This window comes from Cetorhinus maximus, chromosome 17 (assembly GCF_964194155.1).
Source record: "Cetorhinus maximus chromosome 17, sCetMax3.hap1.1, whole genome shotgun sequence".
NCBI classification, from domain to species: domain Eukaryota; kingdom Metazoa; phylum Chordata; class Chondrichthyes; order Lamniformes; family Cetorhinidae; genus Cetorhinus; species Cetorhinus maximus.
The window spans coordinates 66,328,416-66,355,867 of record NC_135895.1 but is presented as its reverse complement, the minus strand read 5'-3'; the positions used below and the strand labels follow the sequence as shown (position 1 = coordinate 66,355,867).

Genomic DNA, 27,452 nt, shown 5'->3' with positions numbered 1-27,452 from the left:
ATATATCATTACAAATGTTATACATGCATGCAATTCCTGTCCACAAAACCACATTTCCTGTTGCCATAATTTTTGATCATGCTTTTCTGTCAACATTTGCCATTGTAAATCATGTCAATTTATTCCAATCAATTTTGTTGTCATGCAAATGCATACTCTGGCCATTAGGTGGCTCTGAAGTCTGTTTCTCAATTTCATTGCTAGCTTGATTATCAAATAATTGTTTTCATCACATGATCATCCAATGCCATTGTATAATTTATCAGTGTAACATAAAATTTTTTAGGGCCAATAAATGGCATGGGAGCGAACATGCTTGACAGATTGCTTCTGACTCACCCTCCGCTTCACCCCTCTCAATCATTTCTCTCTCCAGGAATGCATCTAATTTTCTCTTGAAACCATTTGTACATCTGATTTAATAATCTTTCTTTAACTGACACCATAAGTCTCTTATTGGATTTTTTCTGTTAACTTAACTTACTGATGTCTGGAATTACTGATTTTAGTCCCCATTGTATCCTCTCAATGATTTTAATATAATCCCTACGCTTTGGTAACAAGAGGGTCAAATAAATTGAGATTAAAAGAAAAACCTTTGAAGAATCCTTACACCTGTGTCATTTATGATTGGTCATCCTTCATATTTTATGATCTTTTACATAAAACAGGATTTTAGAGCTTAATACACCTAGCTTATTTATCTTTACAACCAGGGAGTCCAATGCAAAATTTAAAAATGGCTTGAAAAATTTGTCCTTCAACCAAATGTGCAGTTTCAAACGTACCTCAATATTGTTAAGTGTGTTGAACTCCATTAGGTCATGAAGCTGTGTAAACGCCTTGTTGGAATACTGGAAGTTGAAGGTAGAATATGGGGAGTCAGGATCATCAAAGATGTCAAAGTCCACATTCTCCATTTCTTTCTCGTTTTCTCGTTTAACACCTTCAGCAAAGACAATGTTTGTTTCAGTACAAATGTCAGGATTGGCACTTTACTTTCCATGACCTATTTTATTTTCATCCTCCCTCTTCTTCTAACACACTCAGTCAAGCTGGGGTGAAGTTATCCTGGTGCTGTTGACCTCTAATCCTTGCCCAAATAGTCAACCATGCTGATGAAGGGTCATTGACTAGAAACGTTAGCTCTGTTTCTCTCTCCACACATACTGCCTGACCTGTTGAGTAATTCCACCATTTTCTGTTTATATTTCAAATATTCTTTGGTGTATGATTAGGCGCTGAGTGATGTCACAATATTTGATGATCGAGACCATCTATTCACCTGAAGTCCCCACTGATACACTTTCCAGAAGGAGGTTAAAGTACAGTGATGTGTAGGCGGAATAACGCATCACCGCTTTGCTTTGTCTAGTTCTGTGTGCTTGGGCCAATTACAAGGCTCTTTCAGCTATTGCTGCCTTAACTCTCACTAGGACTGGAGGCTGAAACTGGGGCTTTCCTGATCTCAAGATCACACAAGGCTGTTCATTGATTAAACTCAACACATCACTCAACATAGATTGACCGTTGGATTCTGAATGTCTTGAACAGGTCTCAAATTCTGAAAGGTATTGTTAATGGGTGATCAAATCAAAAAAAGCCCCATCTTGCCTTTTTGAAGGGGAATCATCAAGTTGGGCTGAGAGGAGGCTCTCTCCATTCTTCAAAACACCCAAGGCGAAGTCAAATCTTAGACTTAATCCATCTTTTTGTTAATGCTGCAATGATGTCAATTTCCAGCCTTTAGGTTTGTCTTTGAGATTAATGGGACAGCATTCAAGGTTTTTAGTTATTCATTCATGGGATGTGGGCTGGGCCAGCATTTATTGCCCATCCCTAGTTGCCCTTGAGAAGGTGGTGGTGAGCTGCCTTCTTGAATCGCCGTAGTCCATGTGGTGTAGGTACATTCATGGTGCTGTTTGGGAGGGAGTTCCAGGATTTTGACCCAGCGACAGTGGAGGAACGGTGATATATCAGAATGGTGTGTGGCTTAGAGGGGAACTTCCAGGTGGTGGTGTTCCCATCTAACTGCTGCCCTTGTCCTTCTAGATGGTAGTGGTCATGGGTTTGGAAGGTGCTGCCTAAGGAGCCTTGGTGAATTCCTGCAATGCATCTTGTAGATGGTACACACTGCTGCTACTGTGTGTCGGTGGTGGAGGGAGTGAATGTTTGTGGATGGGGTGCCAATCAAGTGGGCTGCTTTGTCCTGGATGGTGTCAAGCTTCTTGAGTGTTGTGGGAGCAACACTCATCCAGGCAAGTGGGGTGTATTCCATCACACTCCTGACTTGTGCCTTATAGATGGCTGACAGGTTTTGGGGAGTCAGGAGGTGAGTTACTTGTCACAGGATTCCCAGCTTCTGATCTGTTCTTGTAGCCACAGTATTTATATGGCTAGTCCAGTTCAGTTTCTGGTCAATGTGGTTGTTGAGTGAGGAAAGCACGAGGTTTTGCTTTAGTGCCCTCTATGGTAAAATAGATTGCTGACATTCAAAGACATTCAGTAATGGTAATTGCATTGAACGTCAAGGGCGATGGTTAGATTCTCTCCTGTTGGAGATGGTCATTGCCTGGTACTTGTGTGGTGCGAATGTTACTTGCCATTTGTCAGCCCAAGCCTGGATATTGTCCAGGTTTTGCTGCATTTGGACATGGACTGCTTCCGAATCTGAGGAGGCGCGAATGGTGCTGAACATTGTGCAATCATCAGCGAACATCCCCACTTCTGACCTTATGATGGAATGAAAGTCATTAATGAAGCAGCTGAAGATGGTTGGGCTGAGGACACTACCCCGAGGAAGTCCTGCAGTTATGTCCTGGAGCTGAGATGATTGCCCTCCAACAACCACAACTAGCTTCCGTTGTGCTAGGTATGACTCCAACTAGCGGAGAGTTTTCCCCGTGGTTCCCATTCACTTCAGTTTTGCTAGGGCACCCTGATGCCACACTCAGTCAAATGCGGCCTTGATGTCAAGGTCAGTCACTTTCACCTCACCTCTGGAGTTCAGCTCTTTTGTCCATGTTTGAACCAAGGCTGTAATGAGGTCAGGAGCTGAGTGGCCCTGGCAGAACCCAAACTGAGCATCAGTGAGTAGGTTATTGCTAAGCAAGTGCCACTTGATAGCACTGTTGATTACCTCTTCCATTATTTTACAGATGATCGAGAGTAGACTGATGGGGCGGTAATCGGCTGGGTTGGATTTGTCCTGCTTTTTGTGTACAGGACATACCTGGGCAATTTCCCACATTGCTGGGTAGATGCCAGTGTTGTAGCTGTACTGGAACAGCTTGGCTAGGGGCATGGCAAGTTCTGGAGCACAAGTCTTCAGTACTATTACTAGAATAGTGTCAGGGCCCATAGCCCTGTTTGAACCATGGTTTGAAGCCCAGTGCCTTCAGCCGTTTCTTGATATCATGTGGAGTGAATCAAATTGGCTGAAGTAAACAGAACAGAAAATGTTCTCATTCTTAAAAAATACACTACTTTTATTATCTACCATTATCTGCAAAGTCCATAGATGACAAATTTGCTGTGTTCAATCTCATTGAGCAGAATGAGAGAATTGCTTCATTCACATGAGTCACCTGTTGATGACCATGAAACCATTGCTGATTGCCATAAAAACCATCTGGTAATGTCCTGCTCTACATGTGACTCCAGAACCACGGCAAGGTGGTTGACTCTTAAATGCCCCCTAAGCAAGGGCAATTAGGGATGGGCAATAAATGTGGCTTAGCCAGTGACACTCAGTGACACCCACATCCCATTAAGAATATAAAAAAAACCTCCACTTGTAAGTGGACTGCCTAAAGTGGAAAGCAGCCATACAGAATAGAAGGCTCTTGGTTCAGTCCTTTGTGGTGAGTTAGTTGATCTCAGAGGCAAAGTTGAAATAGAGGAGCTACAACCAACCTCAGTATTTCTGTACGGTGGAGGGAAATGGGCTCCTCCAAGGTGCCTCTTGGTAATTATGCATGTGGTTGTTGAGTGAGGAAAGCATGAGGTTTTGCTTTAGTGCCCTCTATGGTAAAATAGATTGCTGACATTCAAAGTCCAGGCTTAAACATGAAAGATGGTCCCTTAGAAAATGCATCAAAAAAATTGAAAGAAAGAATTGTCCATAATTTTGGTATTTGTTTGTGTTAAGTCAGTCAGTAATTCTCAGTCCAGCTTTGATGAAGTCCCTTACCTGGTGCCTTATAATGCCTGAAATTGATGTTTGCCAGTACAAAGTGGATGATGGTTGGACAGTCTTTCTCTATCATCGGGTTTTTGGGCTTGAAGACGTAGCATTCTTTCAATCCTTCTCGGTCAAAGACTTTGGTGTCAATCTTAGGAAACGGCAACTTGTTCATTCTTGCCCACTTCTCTGCAAGCAGGAGCTCCTGTCAAATTATACAGACTGATGTTGAGATTTCCCATGAGAGAGAGTGTAATAATAAATAAACTAATACTTAACACTTCACCACGAGGCTGTTAAATCCCACAAGGCTTTTCTTTCAATTCCACAGACTTAAGTCCATCAACCTCCAGTGATCATTCAGAAATCATTGCTTCTTTATTCAGCTGTATTTCACAGCGTAGCAGAGGACAGCTTTTAGAATAGGAACCCGCGAGTTCCATTCACAATTTCTGACATCACACATACGTAACTGACCTCCCATCAATCACCCCCCGAACATCCATGATTTTCCATATGATTCATCTGAATCCCTCAAATAGATAACTGCCTTGTAAGCACAACTGTGTACAAATCATTCTCTTCAGTTTGCCTCCCTCTTCTCTCTAGGTCTGAATCACAATGTTGCCTGGAAGATTGGTAAACAGCAACCTGCTCCTCACCTTCAACAAATGCTGTCTCTGAGCCGATCAGCAGAATGTGGGTGAGAGGAGTTTTTGCGCTGAATTTTTCTTTGTTGCACTCTTGTTATGGGGTTATGCTATATCTATCTTCAGAGGAAGCTGGGGGTGGGGGGGTGGGGGGGGTGTGATGGAGGGGTAATGAGGGGTGGTGGGGGAAGAGAGAGAGAGAGAGACAGGGAGAGAGAGAGAGAAAGAAGAAGAGCCAGACGGATAGAAAGCATATTCAACATGACACTTCTTTAAATAAGTTGTGTGAGAAACACCCCTAGAACTCTTGCTGACACCGTGCATGAACACACTCCTGGTGCGGTATTTAATGGAGGCGACAGGGGTCTTGCCCCCACCAGCTGCAGAGCCAGCAGGAGCCCTGCGTTGCCTACTTTTGGAGAAACCCACCGCATTAAGTGCCAATCATGCACTTTACTGGGCAGTGGTGGGCCTTCTCCGGGTTCCTTAATCCTGGGAGTAGAGTTCCTGCCTGTCAAGAGCAACCAGTCAATCAGAGGCCAGCAGCTGTGCACTGATCAGCTGCACCACCAGGGGGTGGTGGCTGCTGCCGGTAATTCACCCACCTGAGGCCTAGGATCATCATGGACCCAGGCACAGGTGAGTGATAGGAGGGGTGTCACAGATTGGGGGTTGCGGGGTGGGTGCGGGGGACAGGGTGGTGGCTCCCAATGACCTGCAGCCACCCCACCCATCACCACCTTCCCGATGCTGGGTCCCTCAACCAGGCACTGAGTGGTAGCCCACCCCCCCGCCAATCCTGGAAGCCAGAAGCAAACATACCAGATTTTGCTTTTTGGGCATCCTGCACGGTGGATACCCCACTCACCTCAAGTCCGAGTTAGTATGGAAATGGTTGGGTAATTCTCCAGTCAATCATGCCTGAAGACCACTCCACATTCACGGCCAGGCAGCTGTAGCTTTTTGAATGTTACTTTTTTTAAATCTGCTCTCTTTCTAATTGCAGGCATCAGTAGCTGCCATTTAGGCTGGTGGTGCTGCTGATGTGTCATCGCTTCTATTAGCCCTTTTGGAGCTTGCCTGCCATCCTTATTTGGATGCCGAGCACGCCCTCTGACCACTAGTTGGCCAATCCAACATAAATCGTTGTTGGGTGACTATTCCCAACATGATCCAGGGTTGGGACCTCCATTTGATCCCGATGTCTGTTCCCAAACCAAATGGAAAATCCAGCCCCACACCATTTGGATTATGTAACTCACCGCCACACTGCATTTTGCTGGAGAAATAATCCTGATGTATCTGGGAGACTGTTTGCTGTCGGTTTGGTCATGAGCTCGGAAACTCCAGTAAATAAAAACCACCAATGCTGTCCCACTTCTAACTCATTGGCTGACACAATGGGGTTAATATTTACTCGAAATATGTAAACAGGCAGCACTGTAACTTGTGCAAGACCTTTCACTGTTCCAGTGGGAAGCTTAGATTTTCACCACAACAGACAGGCTTTCCAAAATCAACTATCAAGTCTGCCAGAAGAACCCATCATAGACACCTATCAAAACTGTCAAAGGGGGCTGTCAAAAGTGTGAAGGCATTTAACAGTCCTATCCATTAAAACTTTGAAAAACATGTCTGGAATGTTTAAAAAAAAATGATTGCTTGCTATTTCTGGAGTGTTTAAAAAAATGACAGCTTGCTATTTCAGTCTGTCTGTTAACATAAAGCTGAGGGCTTCCATTACTAGATGACTGATTTCACAACCATCCATTATCAGAATAAGGTGCCTGCCATTTCACAGTTTGATTGACAGCCACGTGGTTATAGGCTCTTTGATGTGGGACTATGAATTCCAATGCTCGTTGTTATCAGTGATTGTCCACTTGAATTAAACGCTTTTTGTTATAAGGCTTTAGTTAATTGAGGGATTGGAAATACAGTAAATCCGTTTTATGAATGAGAACGATTTTTCAATATAGGGACAACAGACACTTCATTTCATAGAACTTCATTTTATCTCATCTCAGCATGGGTCCTGAGGTCTGCCAATGGTGGACAATAGATGAGTCAGCATGGTAGGTGTAAGGACAAAGGATGGTGGGTGGAGGGCACGAGTTGGAACTAAGTTGGCATATGGAACTAACAGCATATAAGTTGGCTATAAAGGGCTATGGAGGTGACTGGGGGGCATGAGGTGGTATGGGTTGGCATGGGTGGGGTGCAGAGTGGTGAGGGGGTTGAGTGGCGAGGGCTGGATGGATGTTTCATGTTTTTTTTAATTTTTGGACACAGTGCTAGAGCCCCAAGGCAGGCCTTCTGCCCAGCCCATCTCCGAACCCGGCATCCTCAGTTCTTCCCAGGTCACCCGCCCGTACTTCTAACCCAGCCTGCTCCCCACCGGACCGAAAATCTGTTGTCGGGGCAGCCATTTTTAAAGGTGGGGTTCACGGAGCTGGGAATTCTCTCATCATACGCACCCGACCCGGGAGCAAAAATCTGGGCCTTAGTTTGCAGTGGCTTTAGTTTTATCCTGCCTCTAATTCATTGACTTACCCAATGTTCAATCCAGTGAGGAAAAAATAGTAGAAAACAGAAACAATCAGAAGGCCCCAAGTTGTGTCGGATCAGAAGGAAGGAACAGTACAAAGGAGGGAACAGTGATAAGTTATCTACCGCAAATAAACCAGTAGGTAGATGTAATCCTGTTAGTGGCAGAGCAACAGCTTCAAACTGGCCTTTACTCTTGGGTCAAGTAACTTCCACTTCCTGTTTTTCTGCAATTTTTGCTTAATTTATTTTGAAGGTAGAGGGTGTAAAAATGAGTAAGAATGTTAATGTGCTGTCTCACATGATGTCATCGTGGTTGGTTCATGACAAACCAACATCCTTGGCCAACTAATCTGCTGATGGGATAAGGGTGTTGGTTTCAGCACTGCAAATGCTTGGGCCAGTTTGAAGAACAGATCTTGAAATTTCACATTAAGACAACACTTTCTAAAATAATTCAAGTTCTTCCAAGTATCGGCTTTGCAGACAGCATGAAGAGAGTTATTCTTAGACATTGACCCACAAAATAGCCGTACATTTCAATAAAAGTTAACTTTTTTAACCTTAAAAGGTGGGCTGGAGTCACTTGGTCTGGCAGAAAAATCGAAGGATATGATGAGGTCGATTGCCCGCTGGGGCCGCAGTATTAGTGGGTAGGGCAGGTTGAAAGTCAGCCCACTGTCCACCACATGGATCTTCTTACTTTTCACATCAAGTGGTTCATAAATTCTTTCAAACTCATCTGGATCTGCAGGAATATTGAAGAGGGAAACATAAATTCAGATTACTCAAACAGCAAACTCCCTGAAGTTGCCTTTCACTCTCTTCTAGTCCATCAATTAGCAATGCTGGAATATAGCAAGGAATCATTTCAACAACTATGTTAAACAATGTTAAGTTGTCGTCACAGCAAAAGAAGTCAATAGGAACAATTGAAGTCAATAGAATACAAATAGGAACATTGGCCAGAATTTTCCCGTTGGCGTGCGGGGGCGGGCCCCACACACCCACGTGTAAAATGATGCACAGTGACATCAGGCGAGCGTCCCGACGTCACAGTGCGCCATCGCGATATTTAGGTGGGCAGGCGCGCGATGTTCTCTGATGCACACCCGCCATTAATTAATGATCCATTTAAGGCCCTTGAGGCAGCAATTGTGGGGGATTTTTCGGGGCCTGTGTGATCAGCAGGTCGTCGCGCGGGCGCAATGGGCAGGCCACATTTGTATAAACCTCATCCACAGGCAGGATAAGACGGGTGAGTGGGATTGCAAGTGTTATTTGTCAGGCATTTAATTGTTAAAGTTACTGATACTTGCCTGTGTGAGGAGGAGTACTTCAAATTACTTCATAGCTGCTGGACAGGAGTAAAAGGCTTCAGGTCAGGATTCTTGAGTAAACATCATTTCTGGGGCTTGCAGGTTTCAGGGAGCCTTCCCTTTGCCTGGGAATGGGAGCTGAACTCTCCACTGGAGGCATCTCATCTGAGGAGGAAGGGAGGGCCTGAAAGGAGAGGAGGCCCGGAGTCCACATTCAGCCTCCAGGAGAGCCATCTTTGGGGGGAGAGGCGCAGGGCCAACAGGAAGTCCAAGGCAGAAGAGGCCGCAGAAGAAACCACTATCCTGCTGCCAGGGTATACAGGTGGCTAAGTAGCTAGCTCAATGCGTCTGAGGTGCAGTGCTAAAGGAGGCTCCGTCTCTCAAGGGAGACAGTCACCTCCATCTGTTAGGTGACAGGCCCTAAGATCTGTGCCAATTGTGTGTGCTAGTGCCAGTGGCGCTAAAAGTCACGGCTGCCCTCAACTTCTATGCCTCTGGCACTTTCCAGAGGTCGGTGGGTGATCTTTGCAGTGTCTCCCAATCAGCTGTCAACATTTGTGTCAAGCAGGTTACAGGTGCTCTGTTCAGGTGTGCATTGACCTTCATCCACGACTGCTGGGACCAGGCAAGCCAGACACAGCAAGCCAGAGGCTTTGCAACGATTGCTGGCTTCCCCCACATCCAGAGTGCAATAGACTGCACACATGTGGCCATCAAGGCGCCAGCAGGTGAGCCCGGTGCCTTTGTCAACAGGAAGGGCTTCCACTCCATGAATGTGCAGATAGTGTGTGATCACAAGATGCGGATTCTACAAGTCTGTGCAAGGTACCGAGGCAGCTCCCATGATGCTTACATCCTGAGACACTCCCAGGTGCCGAGGCTCTTCAGTGCTCCAGCCCGGCTTGATGGATGGCTGCTGGGTGACAAGGGCTATCCCCTCAGAAGGTGGCTCATGACACCTCTCCGCCATCCAAGTAGGCCACTCAGCCCCTTTAGCCTGTTTCACAATTCAATTAGATCATCACTGCTCTGTATCCTAACTCCATCCATCCACTAAACTCCATATCCCTTAATATCCTTGGTTAGCAAAAATCTCAGTTGTAGATTTAAAATTATTAATTTCAGCTAGCATCTACCACTTTTGTGGGAGACTGTTCCACACTTCTACCACCCTTTACGTGAAGAAGTGTTTCCTAACTTCTCTCCTGAATGGCCTGGTTCTGATCTTAAGGTTATGTCCCCTTGTCCTAGATTTCCTCATCTCTACTTACCCTATCAATTCTGTTCAAAATCCTAAGAATATCAAGTCACCCCTTAACATTAAATATTTCAGGGAAAACAAGCCTAATTCATGTAATTTCTCCACATCATCTAACCCTTGGAGCCCTGTAACATTCTGGTGAATCTGTTCTGCACCCCTTCAAAGGCCAATATATCCTTTCCAAGATGCAGTGCACGGCACCATACACAGTATTCCAGATATGGTCTAATCAGGGCAGCAAAGCGCTCTTCCCTTTCTTTCTTTATTCATTTATAGCATGTGGGCATCGCTGGCTAGGCCAGCATTTGAGAAGGTGGTGGTGAGCTGCCTTCTTGAACCGCTGCAGTCCCTGTGGTGTAGATACAGCCACAGTGCTGTTAGGAATTCCAGGATTTTGTCCAGTTATAAAGGCTAACATTTCACTAGCCTGTTATGATTTTTTTAAGCTGGCTGCTACATTTTGGTGATCTAAATACACGGATCTCTAAATCTCTTTGGACCCGAATCTTAGCTTTTCACCATTTAAATAATACTTGAATTTATTCCTTTTTGGTCCATAATAGATGACCTCACACTTCACCTTATGTTGAAATTCATTTGCCACAGTTTTGCCCACTCACTTAAACAATGAATATCTCTGTAATTTTGCACTCTCATCCACACTACTTACTGTACTACCATTCATTGTGTTTTTGGCAAACTTGGATATGTGGGCTCCCTATTGCGTTATCTACGTCATTAATAGATACAAGGAATAGTTGATGCCTTAGCACAAATCCTTGTGGGACACCGCTAGTCTATTCCCTCCAATTCCAGTACATACCCATTAACCTTACATTGGTTTCTACCACATAGCCAAACTTCTAGCTAGTTCAATAATTTGCTTTCAATTTCACAAGCTTTAATTTTAGTCAAAAGTCTGTTATCTGGAATCTTACTGAATGTCTTCTGCAAGTCCATATAAACTTCATCCACATGTAAAGTTCACTACTTTAGTTATTTCCTCAAGAAACTCAAGTAGGTTCATTAAGCCATGACCTACCATTACCTAATACATGTTGGTGGTCTCAAATCAGCTCAAACCTCTCTAGTGTACAGTCACTCTGCCCTTAAATAACTTGCTCACAACAGATGTGAGACTAACAGATGTATAATTCCCTGCTTTCTCGCTCACCCCTTTCTTAAATAATGAAGTTATATTTACATGATATTAAAAAGAAAACCTTACAACAAAGAAGGCTTAAAATGAGATCTGTGTAGTCTTAAGTTTTATATAAGAAAATGCTTTTAGAAATTCCTGTGACACAATGTAGCATTAGGCTGGACCAACATTTCTCTTTTCTGTCCTGAAGTGCCAGTCCCTGAAGGGCACTGGCTGCTCTACCCTACACTCCACCCTACTAGTCAATCCACTCAGAGTCTAGACAGCATGTACTGTCAGCTTGCTCAGTTAGAGGACTATCTTGACCCCACCATACATTTTGGCAGGATTTAGAAGGAAGCGTTGAGGATGGGAACATTGGCTGATTATTTTCCTACCCACTGCCCCCCAACTCTGCCACCTTCCTAATGCCAGGGTGTCAAGGTCAGATAATCCAGAATCACTTCGGGACTGAGTCCTTCCTGGTCCGTGTGGTGTTTCAATGTAATGAGGATGACTTTACACAGAGTCACTGGGGAAAGGGACCAGGATTTTCTGCCACTCATCGTTTTCAGCACTAATAAAAATCATTTAACATAAAATATAGAGGCAGCAAGTAGAACAAGAAAGTTATCTTTCAAATCATGCACAGACAACCTAGATCATAAAGTGTGTCGCAGAAAGTTACAGACAGTGCCGTGGATAAAGCAGCTTCTCTGCGCTATCCTGCTGTTTAGCAAACTTCCTTCGTCTGCATCTACCTCATCATTTTGTGCCCCTTATGCTAGCCTGGTATTGTGTGAAACTTATACAAGTACCCCCAGTTCCCAGATGCGGGAGGGCGGCACCCCAAATAAAATATTGTTGGCATGAAAACAAGTTTTTAGTGGGTTTATCTGGCTGATAGTCTTTGAGATAGCAAGAGTCTCATGCAGTGTAAAAACAGCTTTAATCTATCCCAAGGCCAGCAAAGCAAAATAAAGTAGTGGAAATCTGCAACCTTCTTTCCTCAAAAAAGGCTAACTGAAAATATTAAAATAGAGGTTGATTGAATTTTGTTAGGCAAGGGTATTAAGTGTTGTAGAACCAAAGTGGGCAGATAGAGGTAAGACACAGAACAGCCATGATCCAATTGAATTTTGGAATGGGCTATGTTTATTCCACATACACAGGTAACATTCCTCTATCACAGTATGCACACTGTTCTATTTTTACCAGTTCATCTTTTATTACAAAGGGAAAAGGAAAGAAAATATTTATCATATTGGAACAGGAAACAGGAAACAAGAAACGTGCATAATTGTCAAGCTGTCCACAAAAAAAAACCGAATAGTTGGTAAAATCCTATGAGTATGATCATCAGCTGAGGAATATTCACCAGCAATAAACATAAATATGACTTACTACTTGCAAGATAAACTCCAACATTAGGGTCCAACATTAATATCCAGAAATCTCTTTGTCTGTGTACTGCAATCATGGGATGATCCCTGCAGTTGCTATTGCTGTGTAGCACAGGAAGTGCTTCAGATTCTCCGTGCATTATCTGTTTACTGCAGACATGGGGTGACTCCTGCAGCTGCTCTCCTTGTGTGGAACAGGGATATCTCTACTGGCGTGCATATTATCACACAGCACATTTCAATCAGCTGCATCATAACAGACAGCTAAATACGAAGAACAATGGGGGTTGAAGCACAGAAGATGAAGCTAACCGTGCATATCAACTCCCTTTACCAATATACTTTGTGAACATATTTCTAACTATTTACTACTTACTTTAGTTATCCCAGATTGCGAGCATTCAGTTTTACTTCTGACTCAGAAAGCATGCGTATGTTACTGGCTGATTTAACTATTTTTTAAAATTGGAATTCAGAATGAAAACTTTGAAAATTAGCAGGCTAATGGACTAAGAACTGGTAGGCAACACAAACCAAGAACTAACAATTGAGATTCATTCACCTGGTCATCTTTGGAATAGTGCACTCAAGATCGGGCACACTGCTTCCAAAGAGACAGCAGGTTTTGGAATAGACAAAGGTGACTTTGAAGTAGAAATCTAAGCTATAATGGGAAGTACATGGTCTGAACTTGTTTTCACCTCTGAGGGAAAACTCAGAATGAATATATTGCAGCTGTCCAACATGAAGAGCACAGATGGTTTAAATGTGACCGGATGATGTAACTGTGATTGCACTTCTGCCAATCTCACAAGATCGGACATTACAATAAGAATCAGATGTTTGCAGATAAAAACAAAATTTGAGATCCTTGCGTTGTCAAGTGACAAACTTCTCAGCCCTATTTCGCCTTTACAATTTTTATATAAGCAGCCATATTTGAAGTAGTTCATAGCCTGTGAATTTTTTAAGCAGTCTTACATTTTTGAATTCTGCTAATTCCCCAAAATTGCTTGTGTTTGGGAACAATGTGCTGCAGTTCCAGTGCTCTGTAAACCACAGAGATAGAAAGGAGAAAACTGACTGCAAAAATGGTAAGGGAGAGGGGGAGAGAATGAGTGAGAAAAAGATACTTTGGAGCTGGAATTTATTGAAACATTTGGAGCAGTCTGCGCAATACTGATGCTATGTGTGTTAGGCTGTGCATTAACATGTGTTACGTTGATGCTATGTGTGTTAATCTGGGTATTTCTGTGTAATGCTGATGTTGTGGGTGTTAGACTGGGCACTAGACTATGTAATATTGATGTTTACACATCCTGAGCACTGGATACCAGCCAGAGTTTGGTCTCCATATTGTTGAATGTTTATTTTTCTAGGCTGTGGTTCAGATAGAGGTTGAATTCAACAATAAGAAATATATTATTTATAGTGGCAGGGTTTGATTGCTAAATACAAGCCTGACAGTCCACAAAAACCCTTCAGTCCATGACTAACCTGTGACAACTTCTTCATCTTCTTCATCTTGTGGCATGAAGTCACAGAGAGGGGAGAGTGGGTATGATGTATTCAGGTTTAGACCCAACATGAAATTATGCACCTTGCCAGCACGGCCTTCTCGGGTGTTGAAAAGTGCAGTGTCACAGAACAGAGCCTTTAACATCCTCTGTACCCAGCTGTCCTGGTTATTTCTCTGAATCTCCTCTTCCGCATCAGTTGCTTCACTGCCAAGCCGGTCCTCTGTCACAAGGAAGGCAAACTTCTGTGAATTATCTGGACTCTAGTAATCTCACCATCAATTTATTGAAGCGCACTCATAACTCTAAGGATTCCCAAAACACTCAGTGTTATGTCTAACATCCAGTGACCTCCAGGAGACATTGTCAGTACAGGCTTTGAAAAGTTTCAGTTTGTAATGATAGAAACTGTACCAGAAATTTGCGTGTGAAGTTATCTGAACTAAAGTTGGAGAGAAACCACCCACAAGATCCAGATGGCACCACTTCAGATTTATAGCTGCTATTACATTACTATAATTGATGCAAAATGCATTTGGAACTTTTTATCTCTTTGTTATTAGAGAATTGGCTGGCTTGTTGGTGCACTGTGACTTATAATTTAGTGAGTCTGCTGGCGAGCAGAAATCAGCTGACCTCTGTTACTCTTAATAATTAATAGTCTGAAACCAATGCCAGTGATATAACAATATGCATCATATATTGCTGGTTCAGTTTCCCCACAATGTTCTTTCCCAGCTCAAGTGTTGGTTAGTTCCCACAAGGATGGCGTCACAGTTGATGCGTGATTCTGCTTCAAGGATCACTGGATAGCAATTGGCAACAGGAACCCTGGGCTAATCTTTGCTTTCAGTGATGACCAAAATAAATCTTTCCGAACAATAAATAATAGCAGAATTCAGGAAAGCAGAGCCCAGTAAACTGGACGATGTGGGAAATGCTTTTATCTGCTCCCTGACAAAACTACATTGTCCCATTGTTCCTGCTTGCACTGTATCACAGTGGCAGCATTGCTAGCACCAGCTGAAGTTAACAGTATACTCAATTATTTTTGCCATCACCTCTCTCCAGTGTCAGCTTACAGATGATTATCAGTCAGCGGCACCTCAGAGATGCATGGAACAAGAAACTTATGCTGAGATTTCATCTCTTTTCATTCTCCACCTCAACTGTCACCAAGCCCAGAAGCTGGTGTTGTAAAAGCCCATCAGTTGTCCAGGGATCCTATTGTCTCCTTTATTAAATATTTTGGTAGTCACTGGTTTTCCTTCGTGCAACCATTATAAATTATTATAGCCTTTGTCTCCTAAATATTCAATATGTGTCCACATGTCCTTTTAATTTTCTCCCAGATTTCAACATGCCCCACCTCTGCCACCACCACCCCCAACCCCCCAGCTCCCAAGCGTCCAGCCCACCATGAGCAAGGATCTTGCTTGCATAAAGAGACACATCCAAACCTCACCGTCTGAAAAGCACTGTGTTTGTTTGGGATGGGCATTTTCCTTTAACTATAAGCAGGATATGGCAGTGGGATGACTCCACACTTTACTCTTACCTTTGGGTTGGGATTCATCATCACTGTCAGAGCTGTCATTTCCGATTAAATGCTTGGCCTGAATTTGTGCTGTAATATAAACAGAAAAACAAATCACACTCTTCAATGGTTAAGAAAAAAAGAATGCAGATTGAGATGGAGCAGCTGTCTGAATTATTTCATGCTGAGTCCCTGGTGATATGTCAATTCTGCTCAAGAACAAAAGCTCCAGGATTTTACAATGTCTGCCTGAGCAGAGGACGGATGCATATACAGCCAGGGTTAAAGCAACCAGCGGGAATCGAGCAGCTCAGGTGATTATAGGATTCTTTGTCATGGTCTATGAGTGTAGCTGGCCATTCAGTCCATCTTAATTTATCCATGTAGGATTAGCCCAAATTCAGCCCATTGCTCCATCTTATTGTTCTTTTAAAATGATTTCAGGATTTTTAGCTCAACTGCTCAGCTTGGAACTCTAGTCCAAACGTTAAGTACTCTTTACACAGAGAAGAGCCTCTTGGATATTAGTCCAAAAGTTACCTTTTATGAATTTGAACCTGTTTTGAATGACCTTTTTCAATACGATAGACTATCCTATGTACCCTGATAAGAGCACCCTTCCGATTCCTGATCTCCAAGCTGAAAAGCTCAACTGTCTCCAGTCTTGTTATCCTAACTCAGAGCCCTGACATCACAGTTCAGCCTTGTGGGGCTTCTCTACGCTACCTCCAGCAGTGGAATATCTTGCTGCTTTCTTGGCAATTACAACTGGACACAACACTCAAAGTACAGGATGACTAGAGCAGTGTGCAGTTTGTCCATAACTTCCCTTAACTTTTTAATCTAGTGTTATGGTTATGTAGTTCAACCTTTGTCAATTGTTACTTTGGATTTTTTGGACATTTTAAGCACTGAGTTTAATAAGACCCTTGGCTCTCTTTCAAATTCTTCATTATTTAAATCAACAGATACTGTCAGCTACTGAGTGCTCCTTTTCTTGTGTAAGTGACAACATGTTATTCAACTGTGGGTGCAACACAACTGACATAATTCTGTCCTCAGTCAGCAACGGGGGACAATGGATAGTCATCAGGAGTGAGAATTCCACCTGATTTTACCCCTTTTTAGTCCATGCACATTGAGATAACTGTTGCACCTACTCCTACCCTAGCTGATCAACTAATTCAGACCAAATAAAAGCTTAAACCTGGGATGCTTGTTAATCAGCCTGGCATATTACATTTTTAATATGCATTCAAAATATTACATCGGCAGTTCTTCCTGTCAACATTTTTGCATTATAAATTCCTTTGTCAGGATCTATAAGGCATATCTTCCCCACTCCACTGTGAAATCAATACAACACCACCACTGGCAGGTGGCGCCATTACAAGTTGAAAATTGAGAATTTGCGCTATTTATGTAGGAATTTATCATGGAAATACATTAATAAGAGCCAAATGGATAACTTTAGAATGAGGACTGAATTAAATCTGCGATCCAATTATTCCCAGCCCTTCTGGTTGACTTCACTTGAAGACTATGCTTGGTCCACTTTCCCTGGGTTGAATTTAATGGCCACGGTGATGACCCCATTCTCAGGCTGGAAAGCCAGTGGCAGCCCCACCTTGGACATTTTTGGGAGCCTCGAGAGGATTCAATGTCAATCAGGCAGTTAACCCTGACTGCCACCTGCTGTCAGGGTTCCCATGCCTTTAAAGGTGAAGACCCCAGCTTCAAGAGCTGCTGGCCAGAGGGCAGCTCCTTGGTCCCAGCAGCGACATTGGGAGATGTGACCATTGTAGGAGGCCCTTGAACAGCAGCCAAGAAGGAGACCCTGAAACAAGTTATGGGGCAGGCACGGTCAGACAGGCCCTGCCAAGGGGTGGTGGGGTCATTGTGGAGGGCGCTCTTTCAGTGGGGCAGCCCTTGCCACCAAAGGGGCCCTCCATCAGGCACAGGGTGCCTGATTAGGACACCCACCCTGCACATCCCCCACCCCTACCGGCTCACCACCCTCACAGACTGCCAGGGTATACCTGCTGGCCTCCCATGTGGCGTACGGCAACACCCTCCTCTGCCCCTCTGCTGCTGGGAGAATACTAGTGGGTAATGGAATGTGACCTTCCCCACCTCTCACTTAATTGGTGGGCTGGGAGCAGAGGGCGGGGCGGGGGAGTTGGAAGGGTGACAGGCTCTCCACCCTGTGCTTTCCTGCCTGATTATACAGCCCACGACCACTCCCAGAAGAAGATCAAAGCATGTAACGATATTTGTCAAAGGAAATGCTTTATATCACCAGTTTTGTCTGCAAATGTGATTTCCTGTAACTCATACAATGGATTCTTTTTCAGGCAAGTATTAACTATTCACACTCTGAAGGACAGATAAGGTACATAGCACTGTAACTATAAATGGCTGGTGATGGTGAAAGCATTCATGAGGGGTAACGGGGAAGATACCACTCAAATTCTGAATAGTAACTACATGAGTCCCAATGGAGCCCGCTTGACTGGCACCCCATACAGCACCTTGACCATTCAGTTCCTCCACCACCAGTGCACAATGGCAGCAGTGTGTGCTAACTACAATAACTCACCAAGACTTCTTCAACAGCACCTACCAAACCTGCTACCTCTACCACCTAGAAGGACAAGAGCAGCAGACACCTGGGAACACACCACCCTGACTTGGAACTATATCACTGTTCCTTCAGTGTCACTGGTTCAAAATCCTAGAACTCACTTCCTAACAGCACTGTGGGTGTACCTAGACCACTTGGACCTCAGGGGTTCAAGGTGGCAGCTCACCACCACCTTCTCAAGGGAAGTTAGTGATTGTTGCCCTTGGCAGCAATTTCCACATCCCATGAATGAATAAAAAGGACAGGAATTAAAGTCTTATTCCTACGCCTCATCATTTTCAAGTCGGTAATTCTCTTTATGCAACACTTGTGTGGTACTCTATTGAAAATTAAGCATACAGTTTCAATTATGACAGCACCATTACCTCATTCGTCTGGAGATTATATTATGGCAACAGGGTTATACGTGGCTTACTAAAACTCTGCTAATAAACCTTTCCATCCTTGTCCAAGGGTGTGGTACATAACAACATACTCAAAAACGGTTTCTTCATAAACCTCCATATTCTGAGAAAGAATATTTAACATCTGTCCTCCCCAAGTTCACAGGATCTCAGAATTTCTCCGGCACAGGGGGCTGCATTCAGCCCATCATGTCTGCACCAACTCTCTGAATGGCACCAGATAAAATGCTCATTCTTCTGCCCTTTCCCCACAACCCTGCACCTTGTTCCTTTTCAAATAACTGTCTAATTCCCTTTTGAATGCCTCAGTTAAACCTGCCTTCACCACATTCAGGCAATGAATTCTAGACCTTAACTACTCGCCGCAATTAAGTTTTCTCGCATATCTCTTTTGCTTCTTTTGTCAGTTACTATAAATCTGTGCCCTCTTGTTTGCAATCCTCTTGCGAGTGGGAACAGTTTCTCCCTATCTGCTCTGTCCAGACCCCTCAGATTTTGAACACCTCTATCAAATCTCCTCTCAGCCTTCTTTTCTCCAAGGAAAACAGTCCCAACCTCTCCAATCTATCTTCATAACTGAAAATCCCCTGCACTAGTCAACACCATGAGGAGACGGGATAAAGTTTAATCATCCTCTTTGTTACATGTTCTCACACATTAACTTTGCAGTTCATGGTTGTAAATACTAAACACTGAGTGGGAATATATCTCGCAATAGGAATTAGTTCATTTTTTAAATTCTCATTCAGGTTGATGGTTTGGTGCTCACCACTCCTCATTCTGCTCAACCAGGTGGCCTGGGGTACTGTGCCCCATGTTCAGTTAGATAGTAAATGAGAAATGATAGTTTGCATTCTGTTAAACACAGCAATGATAACAGCTCATTTCCCTCACCGTGTTCCATATTTTTAAAGAATTACTTTTGAACTAACTACCTTGCAGGATACATGATTTATTCATACATTTATAGAAATTGTCAAGATAAATTCACCAACACAACATCGCCAACCAGGAGCCATGCTTGGGACTTGGGGGTGACAGAGTCAGTGGGTCTGGGACTGGTAACAAAATGACGGAACCACATGGGAGGATTGAGAAAATGTTTGGTAACTGATTCTTCAGATGGTGGGCAGCATGGCTCCATAGACCAGAGTTGAGAGTCAGTCATGTGGAAGGATGAATCAATCAGATACAAGAAACTTGCCTACAATAAATGTGACTGGGATACAATAAGTTGGACAATAATTAAGCATTACAGGGAAATATTTGAGGAAGTGTGGTGCATGCTACATGAAAGCCAGGACAAAGTTCCTTTAGGTTTACCAGTTGTTCATCAAGAGGAAATTCGATATCTGCATATCAATATATTGAACAGAACACATTACAGAAGAAGAAGCTCATGGAGGGCGGGGCAGGGGGGCGCAGGGGGGGATGTACACGAGTAAAGCTTCAGTGGTTTTTGTTTAATATTTAAACCTTGCAATGAGATTATAGCAGTGGTGCTCATTCTGTCACCCTGGATCCATTTGTGATCCCACCCTGTTCTCCTTTCAGCTCAGACCTTCGTAGATTTCCTGCTCCATGTGCTCAGCTGTGGGACACCAACAGAGCTGGGGTTCAGAGGCTGAATCGCAAATATGAAAATATTATTGGATAACCAGTGTGTCATCAGGTACTTCAGCCTTTTAGATCCCATTAGAGGCACTGGTCAGTGTGCAACTCATACAGGTCCCAGGTTTGGTTCTTGGTCTACAGCAGGCTAGATGATTTCAGCTGTGGTGCCCGCAGTAACCTGGACTTGGGGGATGACAGCCAGAGTCCATATTCCTGAATACAAATCCTGCTGGAAAGTGGACATATATGGAGGTCAGATAAAGGCAGGGTTTGGTCATTTTCTTAGTTGAACAGCCTGGGGTCATTTTATTAAGAATGGTCACTTGGGCGAGATACTGATGATAGCCAGTGCCCTCTTACTCCAGCATGATTCAGCACCGGGAGGGGGTGGGGGAGGGGGCGTTGGGGGGCTGTGAGCGTTGGGAAATGAGGAAAGATATTTCTGGCATGCAAATTAGAAGTTCCAATTACCACAATGTGACACAATGGTGCCACACAAGGGTAGAGTCTCAGGATAAAGGGCCAATCATTTAGGACTGAGATGAGAATAAATTTTTCAGCTCAAAGGGTTGTGAATCATTGGGATTCTCTGCTCCAGAGAGTATTGGATGCTCCATTGTTGAGGCTGGGATATACAGATTTTTGGACTCTTGGGGAATCATGGAGTATGGGGAACATGTTGGGAGGTGGGGGGGGGGGAGGTGAAGTTGAGGCAGCCATGATTGTTTTGAATTACAGAGCAGGCTCAAGGAGCCGTATGCTCTATTCCTGCTTCTATTTCGTCTGTTCTTAAGTTTTGAGAAACAAGACTGTTCAGCAATATTAAGAATTTCAGCCTCAGTTTGGACCGACAGCGTTGCCTCTGTTCACTATGTGACACAGACAAATCATCTCATTTGAGATTGTTCAAAACCAGAGGGCTTGATCTGATCAGATATGGGCTGTACTAAGAATGTTTGTATCAAAAGTCACACACCCTCATTTGAAGCAGGCTACAAATGAGATGTAAAATTCACTGCTGCTAAAGTTTTAGTTACATGGAAGTTGTAGTGACAAATCACTCTGTTTTAATACAATTTGCCAGTTGCTCTGCAATCTAAAACCCTACCGACCTTGACTGAGTGGGTCAAAGTCTGTTTTAAATCCATTGAAATTTGGCTTGTATTTTTGGGATCAAATTCTTTGACGCTTTTGGTGGCCTAAGATCACAAAACTAATAAAAATTACCTCATAAAACTGTGTTTGTTTTTACTCTGGGGGAGACTCATAGCAACTCTGCTATGTCATGCTAGACATGGGGCTGAGGTACATTGCTGGGCAGATCAAAATGGAGCTCTACTTTGTACCTAAACACACGTACCTGACCTAGGAGTACTCAATACTGATGCCAGATGCTTGAAATCGGAAGGTGCTATTTAATCTTTTTACACTATAACAAACAGAAATTCTATGGCTTGCAAAATTGAAACAGGACTTTTCAATTGAAATTTACAGAGTGACTATTGCATTTGGTTATGATTCAGCACAGCGAGTTAGTTTGACCAGTACTGTAAATTAAATAGAAAAGAGGCTGTTTGAAGAACAGGTCAGTACGCATCAACGAGAAGCAGCTAATACAGTATATTTATACATCTCCAGGGTGTCAGAATGCACCCATTGGCAGCGCTGAAGGCTAGAAAGAGCAAACAATAGAGAAGCTGTCAAGCTTTTTTCTCTTAGGCAAAATAGAAGCTAATTCAGGCTTGATGCATAAGCAGTCATTTGCATTGATGTTAAAATAAGATTTACATTGACCAAGCATCCTGTTTGAATTAGATTGTTTCTCATGATTAGGGAGATTGCAACATTGTTTTTGAGTCACACAAACATCTCTAGCTTTCAACAACTGTCTTCATTTTTAACGTATGCAACTGGAGAATTCTAGGAATGAGTTTCACTGACGTTATTTAGCAAAATTGCACTGGTCTGCTCCTCCTCAACTCATTCTTACCCCCTCCTTCATACCTCCAGCATTATTACAATTGGCAGGGATGAAACTTCCTGTTTTACATTTCCTCAATGAATAACTTCCAACAGGTTACACATCCATTCCCTTGGTACCAAATTCACCATGTTTTTACTTCAAAGTGTTTCCACAAGACTGCTACCCACCATGTGCTAATGCTGCCACCACAAAGTTGCGCTTGCAGAACTGCCACACTGTGAACACAGTTTACACCAAGGTCGGTACAAGCTATCAATCTTCATGGTGCCAGGACTAACATGTCAGAGTCAACACAAGTGATAATGTATGCCTGCTGTTCATGGCATTGGACATCTGGTGACACATAGTTAAACTTAAAACAAGGACAGAGTTCACTGCTTCAGTGGCAATGAACTCCATGTTGTTTCCAACATGGGACTCAGGCAGTACCCTCAGCCTCAAAGGCAACCTCGCAAGTTAAACAGCACACTTCAAACTTAATACAGGTTACATAGCTTTTAAATGTTTAGTGGGAAATTCTCCACAAACAAGAAGTTAGTGAGGCTATTTTCAGTCAGTAGTGGGAACATTTCAAAGACTCCACAGGTGGGTTTCTGGGAGCACACAGACTGGTTTATTTATATTAGAATGGTGCCTCCAAAGTATGATTTTGAGACCTGTCCGAAATTTGGCTTCTGTTCAATTAGGAATGGTCATGTCCGCCTGGATGTTGCAAGATCCCCTATAAACTAGCAGAAGTGTCACCTATATCTCCCAGCATGCCCAACATATTTCTTTCTCCATTTCCCACAGGACAGGTGCAAAAAATAACCAAAATGACTCATGGAATATTGACCTTATCTCAAGAGGCTTGGAATTTAAAAGTGTGGAAATGATGCTCCTGGTCTTGCCCCATCTGGAGCAGCGTGTGCAATTTTGGGCATTGTACATCAAGAAAAAGGAACTGGTCTTGAAGTGGATTCATTAGATTAATACCAGCACTTAAAAGGTTAAACTATGAGCACAGGTAGGATTAGCTTGGGTTTATATCCTCTTGTGGTTAAAGCTTGAGACATGATCTAACTGCAGTGTTCATAATGATGAAGGGATTCAATAAGAGACAGAGAAATTATTTCATCTGCTGGGGATTCAGAACAAGAGCGGACAACCTTAAAATTAGAGCTGGGCTATTTAGGACTGGAATCAGGAAGTATTTCTTCACAGAGTGGAAATCTGGAGTTCTCTCCCCCAAAAGGGTGTTAATACTGGGTCACTTGAAATTTTCAACAGAGAAAGCAATAGATAGGCCATTCAGCCTCTCCCCTTCCCAAACAAAGCTGCATTTACTCCATTTGTACTGCCTGATGACATATGTACATGGTACACAGTATGGACTGAATGTAATGACCATTCCAAGGTGAGTCTGAAGACAGGATAGCATTTCATTGGGCAGCAGGGTGCTGGGTGGAGACCCTGCTGCGTTCTTGCCTCTGCCCCAATTAAGTCTGGGGCACGAAGGCTCATGAACGGCTTTCATGCCCCACCACCAATTGAGGCCCTTAAGTGGATAATTAGTGTCTACCTAAGGGCCTTACCCCACTGCCGCTGGTATTCAATAAGCAGCGACAAGGTAGTATCCACACAGCAAGCTCAAAAGCGAAGCTTTCCATGTTTGCTCGTGGGCTCCCAGGGGGGGAATCCCTCATTCAAAGATGCTTAGTGCCTGACTGAGGGACCCAGCAATGGGAAGGAGGTACCCATCGAGAGCCAAACCCCTGCCCTTGCTTCCAACCCCACAGCCTCCCCTCCCCAACAACTCCTGTCCCAGGTCCCTCACTGGACTTTCCCTGGGTGCATTACCGGCAGTTGCCACCACTCTCCCTGGCACTGCTGGCATTAACAGCTGCCAGCCTCTGATTGGCCAGCAACACATGGTGCTGGGGGGGGCGGGTATCTTCCACCCCCGGGGCCTTTGATCCAGGGAAGACCCACAGTTTGGCACCCAATACTGGCGGATCTTCTCCAAAGAAGAACTCCATCGCCTGGATTAAATTCCACCCTATCTGTGCATTATTTAAAACTAGCAACCTGCAAGGCATTTGCAGTGCAATTAGGATCTTTATTGCAACTGTACTTCTTTAAATCCCCTTCCCATGCCATTCCATCCTTCCCATACCCATCCCATTCCTTTCATTCCTCTTATATCATCCCCATCACACATCCATCTCATCCCTTTTCCCTATTCCATCCCCAATTCTATACGTCCCATGTAATCCAGCTCCCCCATCCACCATGCCATGCCTCATCCCTCCATGCTGTCCCATCCTGTCCTCTGCTGTCTCTCAGCCTCATACCGGATGGTAAACACCAAACCACTGTGCCCCTTATACTCAGCAGCAATTTGGGCAATTTTAAACCCTGGGCCTCATCTGCATGCTAAGCAGCAGCAAGCCAATGGGTGCAAGTGGCATTTTAGGCAAGAAGAGGCTGCTGGCCAGTATCAGGGGATAGTTGTTATACCAAAGTAAGGTTCAGGGAAAGGGTTCAGGAAGGTTTTGTGGGGAGCCTAGGGGAAGGGAGATCTAAAGCTTTTTCATGGGGCCTGAAGGAGAATAATCTGCAGGGTTCACTCCCCAGTCCTCCTCAGAAAACACTTCCACTTTGACAAAGTTCACAAGGCTCAGATCATGTGCAAAAGAATGCAGGATTGAATTTCCGCAAGGGCTCTCTTGAGCGCCTGATACAACTTGGACAGAAGATCCATGGAAATATTGGATTAATGCCATAAACTGTCCAAGAAGAACAACAAGTTAGCTTCTAGGGACTATACCCGGATAGTAATATCCATATTGGCTAACCCTTGGACAGGGAGAGCTGGGAGTTAGAGATCAAACTGCTAATTCCTGTCCAGCTAAACACAAAGCTAGGAATGGATGTCTTAGTTCAGTTTTAGAAGACATGTAGAGGGAGGCAGCCGGAACAGAACAAGTGCCTCTCAAGAAGAAACTGATAAATGGCTAGCCAGAAGAGTAGTACTTAGCTTCCTAACAGAATAATATGACTTGTTTTGCTGATGTTCCACACTATTTGGAGTGATATGAAGGCAAAGTACAAGGTTTACTCTAACTGTTACTCTACTTGCTCATTTGACAGTTAGAAAATAAATCAGATTTTTAATTTACATTTTTTTCTATCTCACTAAGATATAAATCAGTCTACCTTTCAGGTGATTGAGGTGTATTCAACTTGTATGACAAGAGTTTTACCATTTAAGTCTCTTGGGTTACGCTACCATTGGATTTGGAGTTGGGCAGCAATAGTAAACTCCTGATTATAGGCGACATAGGATCCACTTATACTGCATATGAAACCAATTTGAGCACAAGACTCAGGGCAGAATTTTCCGTGCCCGCTGGTGTCAGGTGTCACAATATGTGACAGAGTGGACAATATGGCAGGAAGGCCAAAAATTAGTTTCACAATTTTTGCTATCGTCCGCTCTCCCCGTCAATGGAGGGCCGAGTTTCCCACCTCCACATGTCAGGAACTTCATTATAACACATCTGCATATCATTATAAGCTCTACTTGCCAGCATCATCCCCCCCCCCCCACGCTGGATCATCCAGGCACGTCGGCTCACATGTTTCATGTACATAAGCACCGTGCACCTGGTGGGCTGCACTTCGCTCGGGACTTTGAGGTCTGTTTACCTACCTGGCTTCGGGCAGCGCTCATGGTCATCAGCGCCAAGCTTCACAGGCAGCACCACATCACTTTTAGGGGGACTCACGGGCAAGTCTCTACCTACCATACCAGCCATAATGCAGGGGTGGTTTTTCAATGGCTGCAGGGCTAGGGCTTGTGTGGGGAAGGGGAAGTGGTAGCTTCAGGTAAGGGAAGAGGCTACAGGGCAGGGCTTGTACTGGGAAGGGGGGTATCCCAGCGTCTGTGTGGGGGGCACATGTTGATCTGTGCAAATGGCCTTAAGATGGTGAGGGCTGAAGAGGCTATCTCCAGAGAAGGAGGTCAGATGGAGATGTGAGGGTGTGCAGGAGAGAGTGAGTGGTGATGTCCCTTGAGCTGGCAGAGAGTGAGATGCCGCTGAATGTGTGATGGCCTTGTGAGTGTGAGAGCTTAGAGTGATGAAATGGTTGCCTTATCCTGGCAACACAGATGAGATTATTCATCTATTTTCTGTGCTGGATGGCAAGCCTCTTCTGTGCAGCATTAGCACTGCTCACCACTGACACCGCCTCCCATGCCGGAGTGGTGACACTAATGGGTCTCCTGCAGCCAGAGCGGAGGTAGGGGACATCGCGGCGGGCACTAGTGTTATCCAGAAGGCGTCCCAGGGATGCAGCGCTGAAGCGGGGGCTGCAGTCTTCTTGCCTTTTGGGGCCATGCCTTCTGTGCAGCAGCCCTGGGCTGGAAGCACAGAGGTGTGTGCACGATTGTACTTTAAATATCACTCCCAGTGTGAGGAAGCAGCGAGGTGAGGGTGTGGCGGGCGAATCAGAGGCTGCCCACCAGCGAAATAGCATGTTCCCTGGGAATACATGATTAATGAGGCGGGATTGGGACAACATGGCACGAAAACCTGCCATTGTGGCCAGCGGATAAAATGTCCTTTTTTCCATCCACTACTGTACTTAGTGCAAATCTGGGATGATTCCACCCTTAGAATCTGTAACTAGAAACTGACTGCATGTAACTTAAGCAGTGCTGCTGCTGCTGCTCTAAGAGTCTGCTTTATTTCAAAGACTGCCGCACCCATTTGCAATCAACATCATCCAAACAGATGCATGGAACTATATATCATTTATATTGAAAGGTTGCTCACTGTTTGGTTAGAGGCTGCACCTCATCTTGGAATCTGAAAATACTTCCTTTGATGTTGCAAGGCTGATTGCTGCTCTGAACCTATATACTCACACTTTAGACAAATCGATTGAAAGAAATAAGCAATTCCAATATCACAGTGCAGAATGACGCAAGATGCAACCAAACCCTGATTGGGAAGTTGGTACTTCAGAAACCAAACCAAACATATACAAACATAAATCTGCTGGAATTTGTGCTGACATTTTATCATTTCTGCTGTTCAGTATTTTAAGTGTTACTTTATTGCTGAGCATGAATCATTGCAGTTGCTTTTTGTAATCACCAACTAACTTCACTGTTGCACAGTGGAACTGATATAGAAGCAGCCAATATATCTGCAGACTGAATAGTCCTGAATTGCTTAATGCTCATAATCATCATTAGCTT

The 27,452-nt window shown here is 44.0% G+C and overlaps 1 protein-coding gene across 4 annotated transcripts in view; it reads right to left on the bottom strand.

Annotated features, from left to right (window-relative positions):
* The window catches only part of LOC144692469 (cytosolic phospholipase A2-like), a 173,599-nt gene that overhangs the window by 5,687 nt on the left and 140,460 nt on the right, over positions 1–27,452 (bottom strand). For all 4 annotated transcript variants that reach the window (XM_078561374.1, XM_078561373.1, XM_078561375.1 and 1 more), the window contains 5 exons: positions 15,580–15,648; positions 14,002–14,244; positions 7,944–8,128; positions 4,193–4,388; positions 789–946 (listed from right to left, as the gene is read on the bottom strand). In XM_078561374.1, coding sequence (XP_078417500.1) covers positions 789–946; positions 4,193–4,388; positions 7,944–8,128; positions 14,002–14,244; positions 15,580–15,648 — 851 coding nt within the window. The remainder of the gene's footprint in view (positions 1–788; positions 947–4,192; positions 4,389–7,943; positions 8,129–14,001; positions 14,245–15,579; positions 15,649–27,452) is intronic.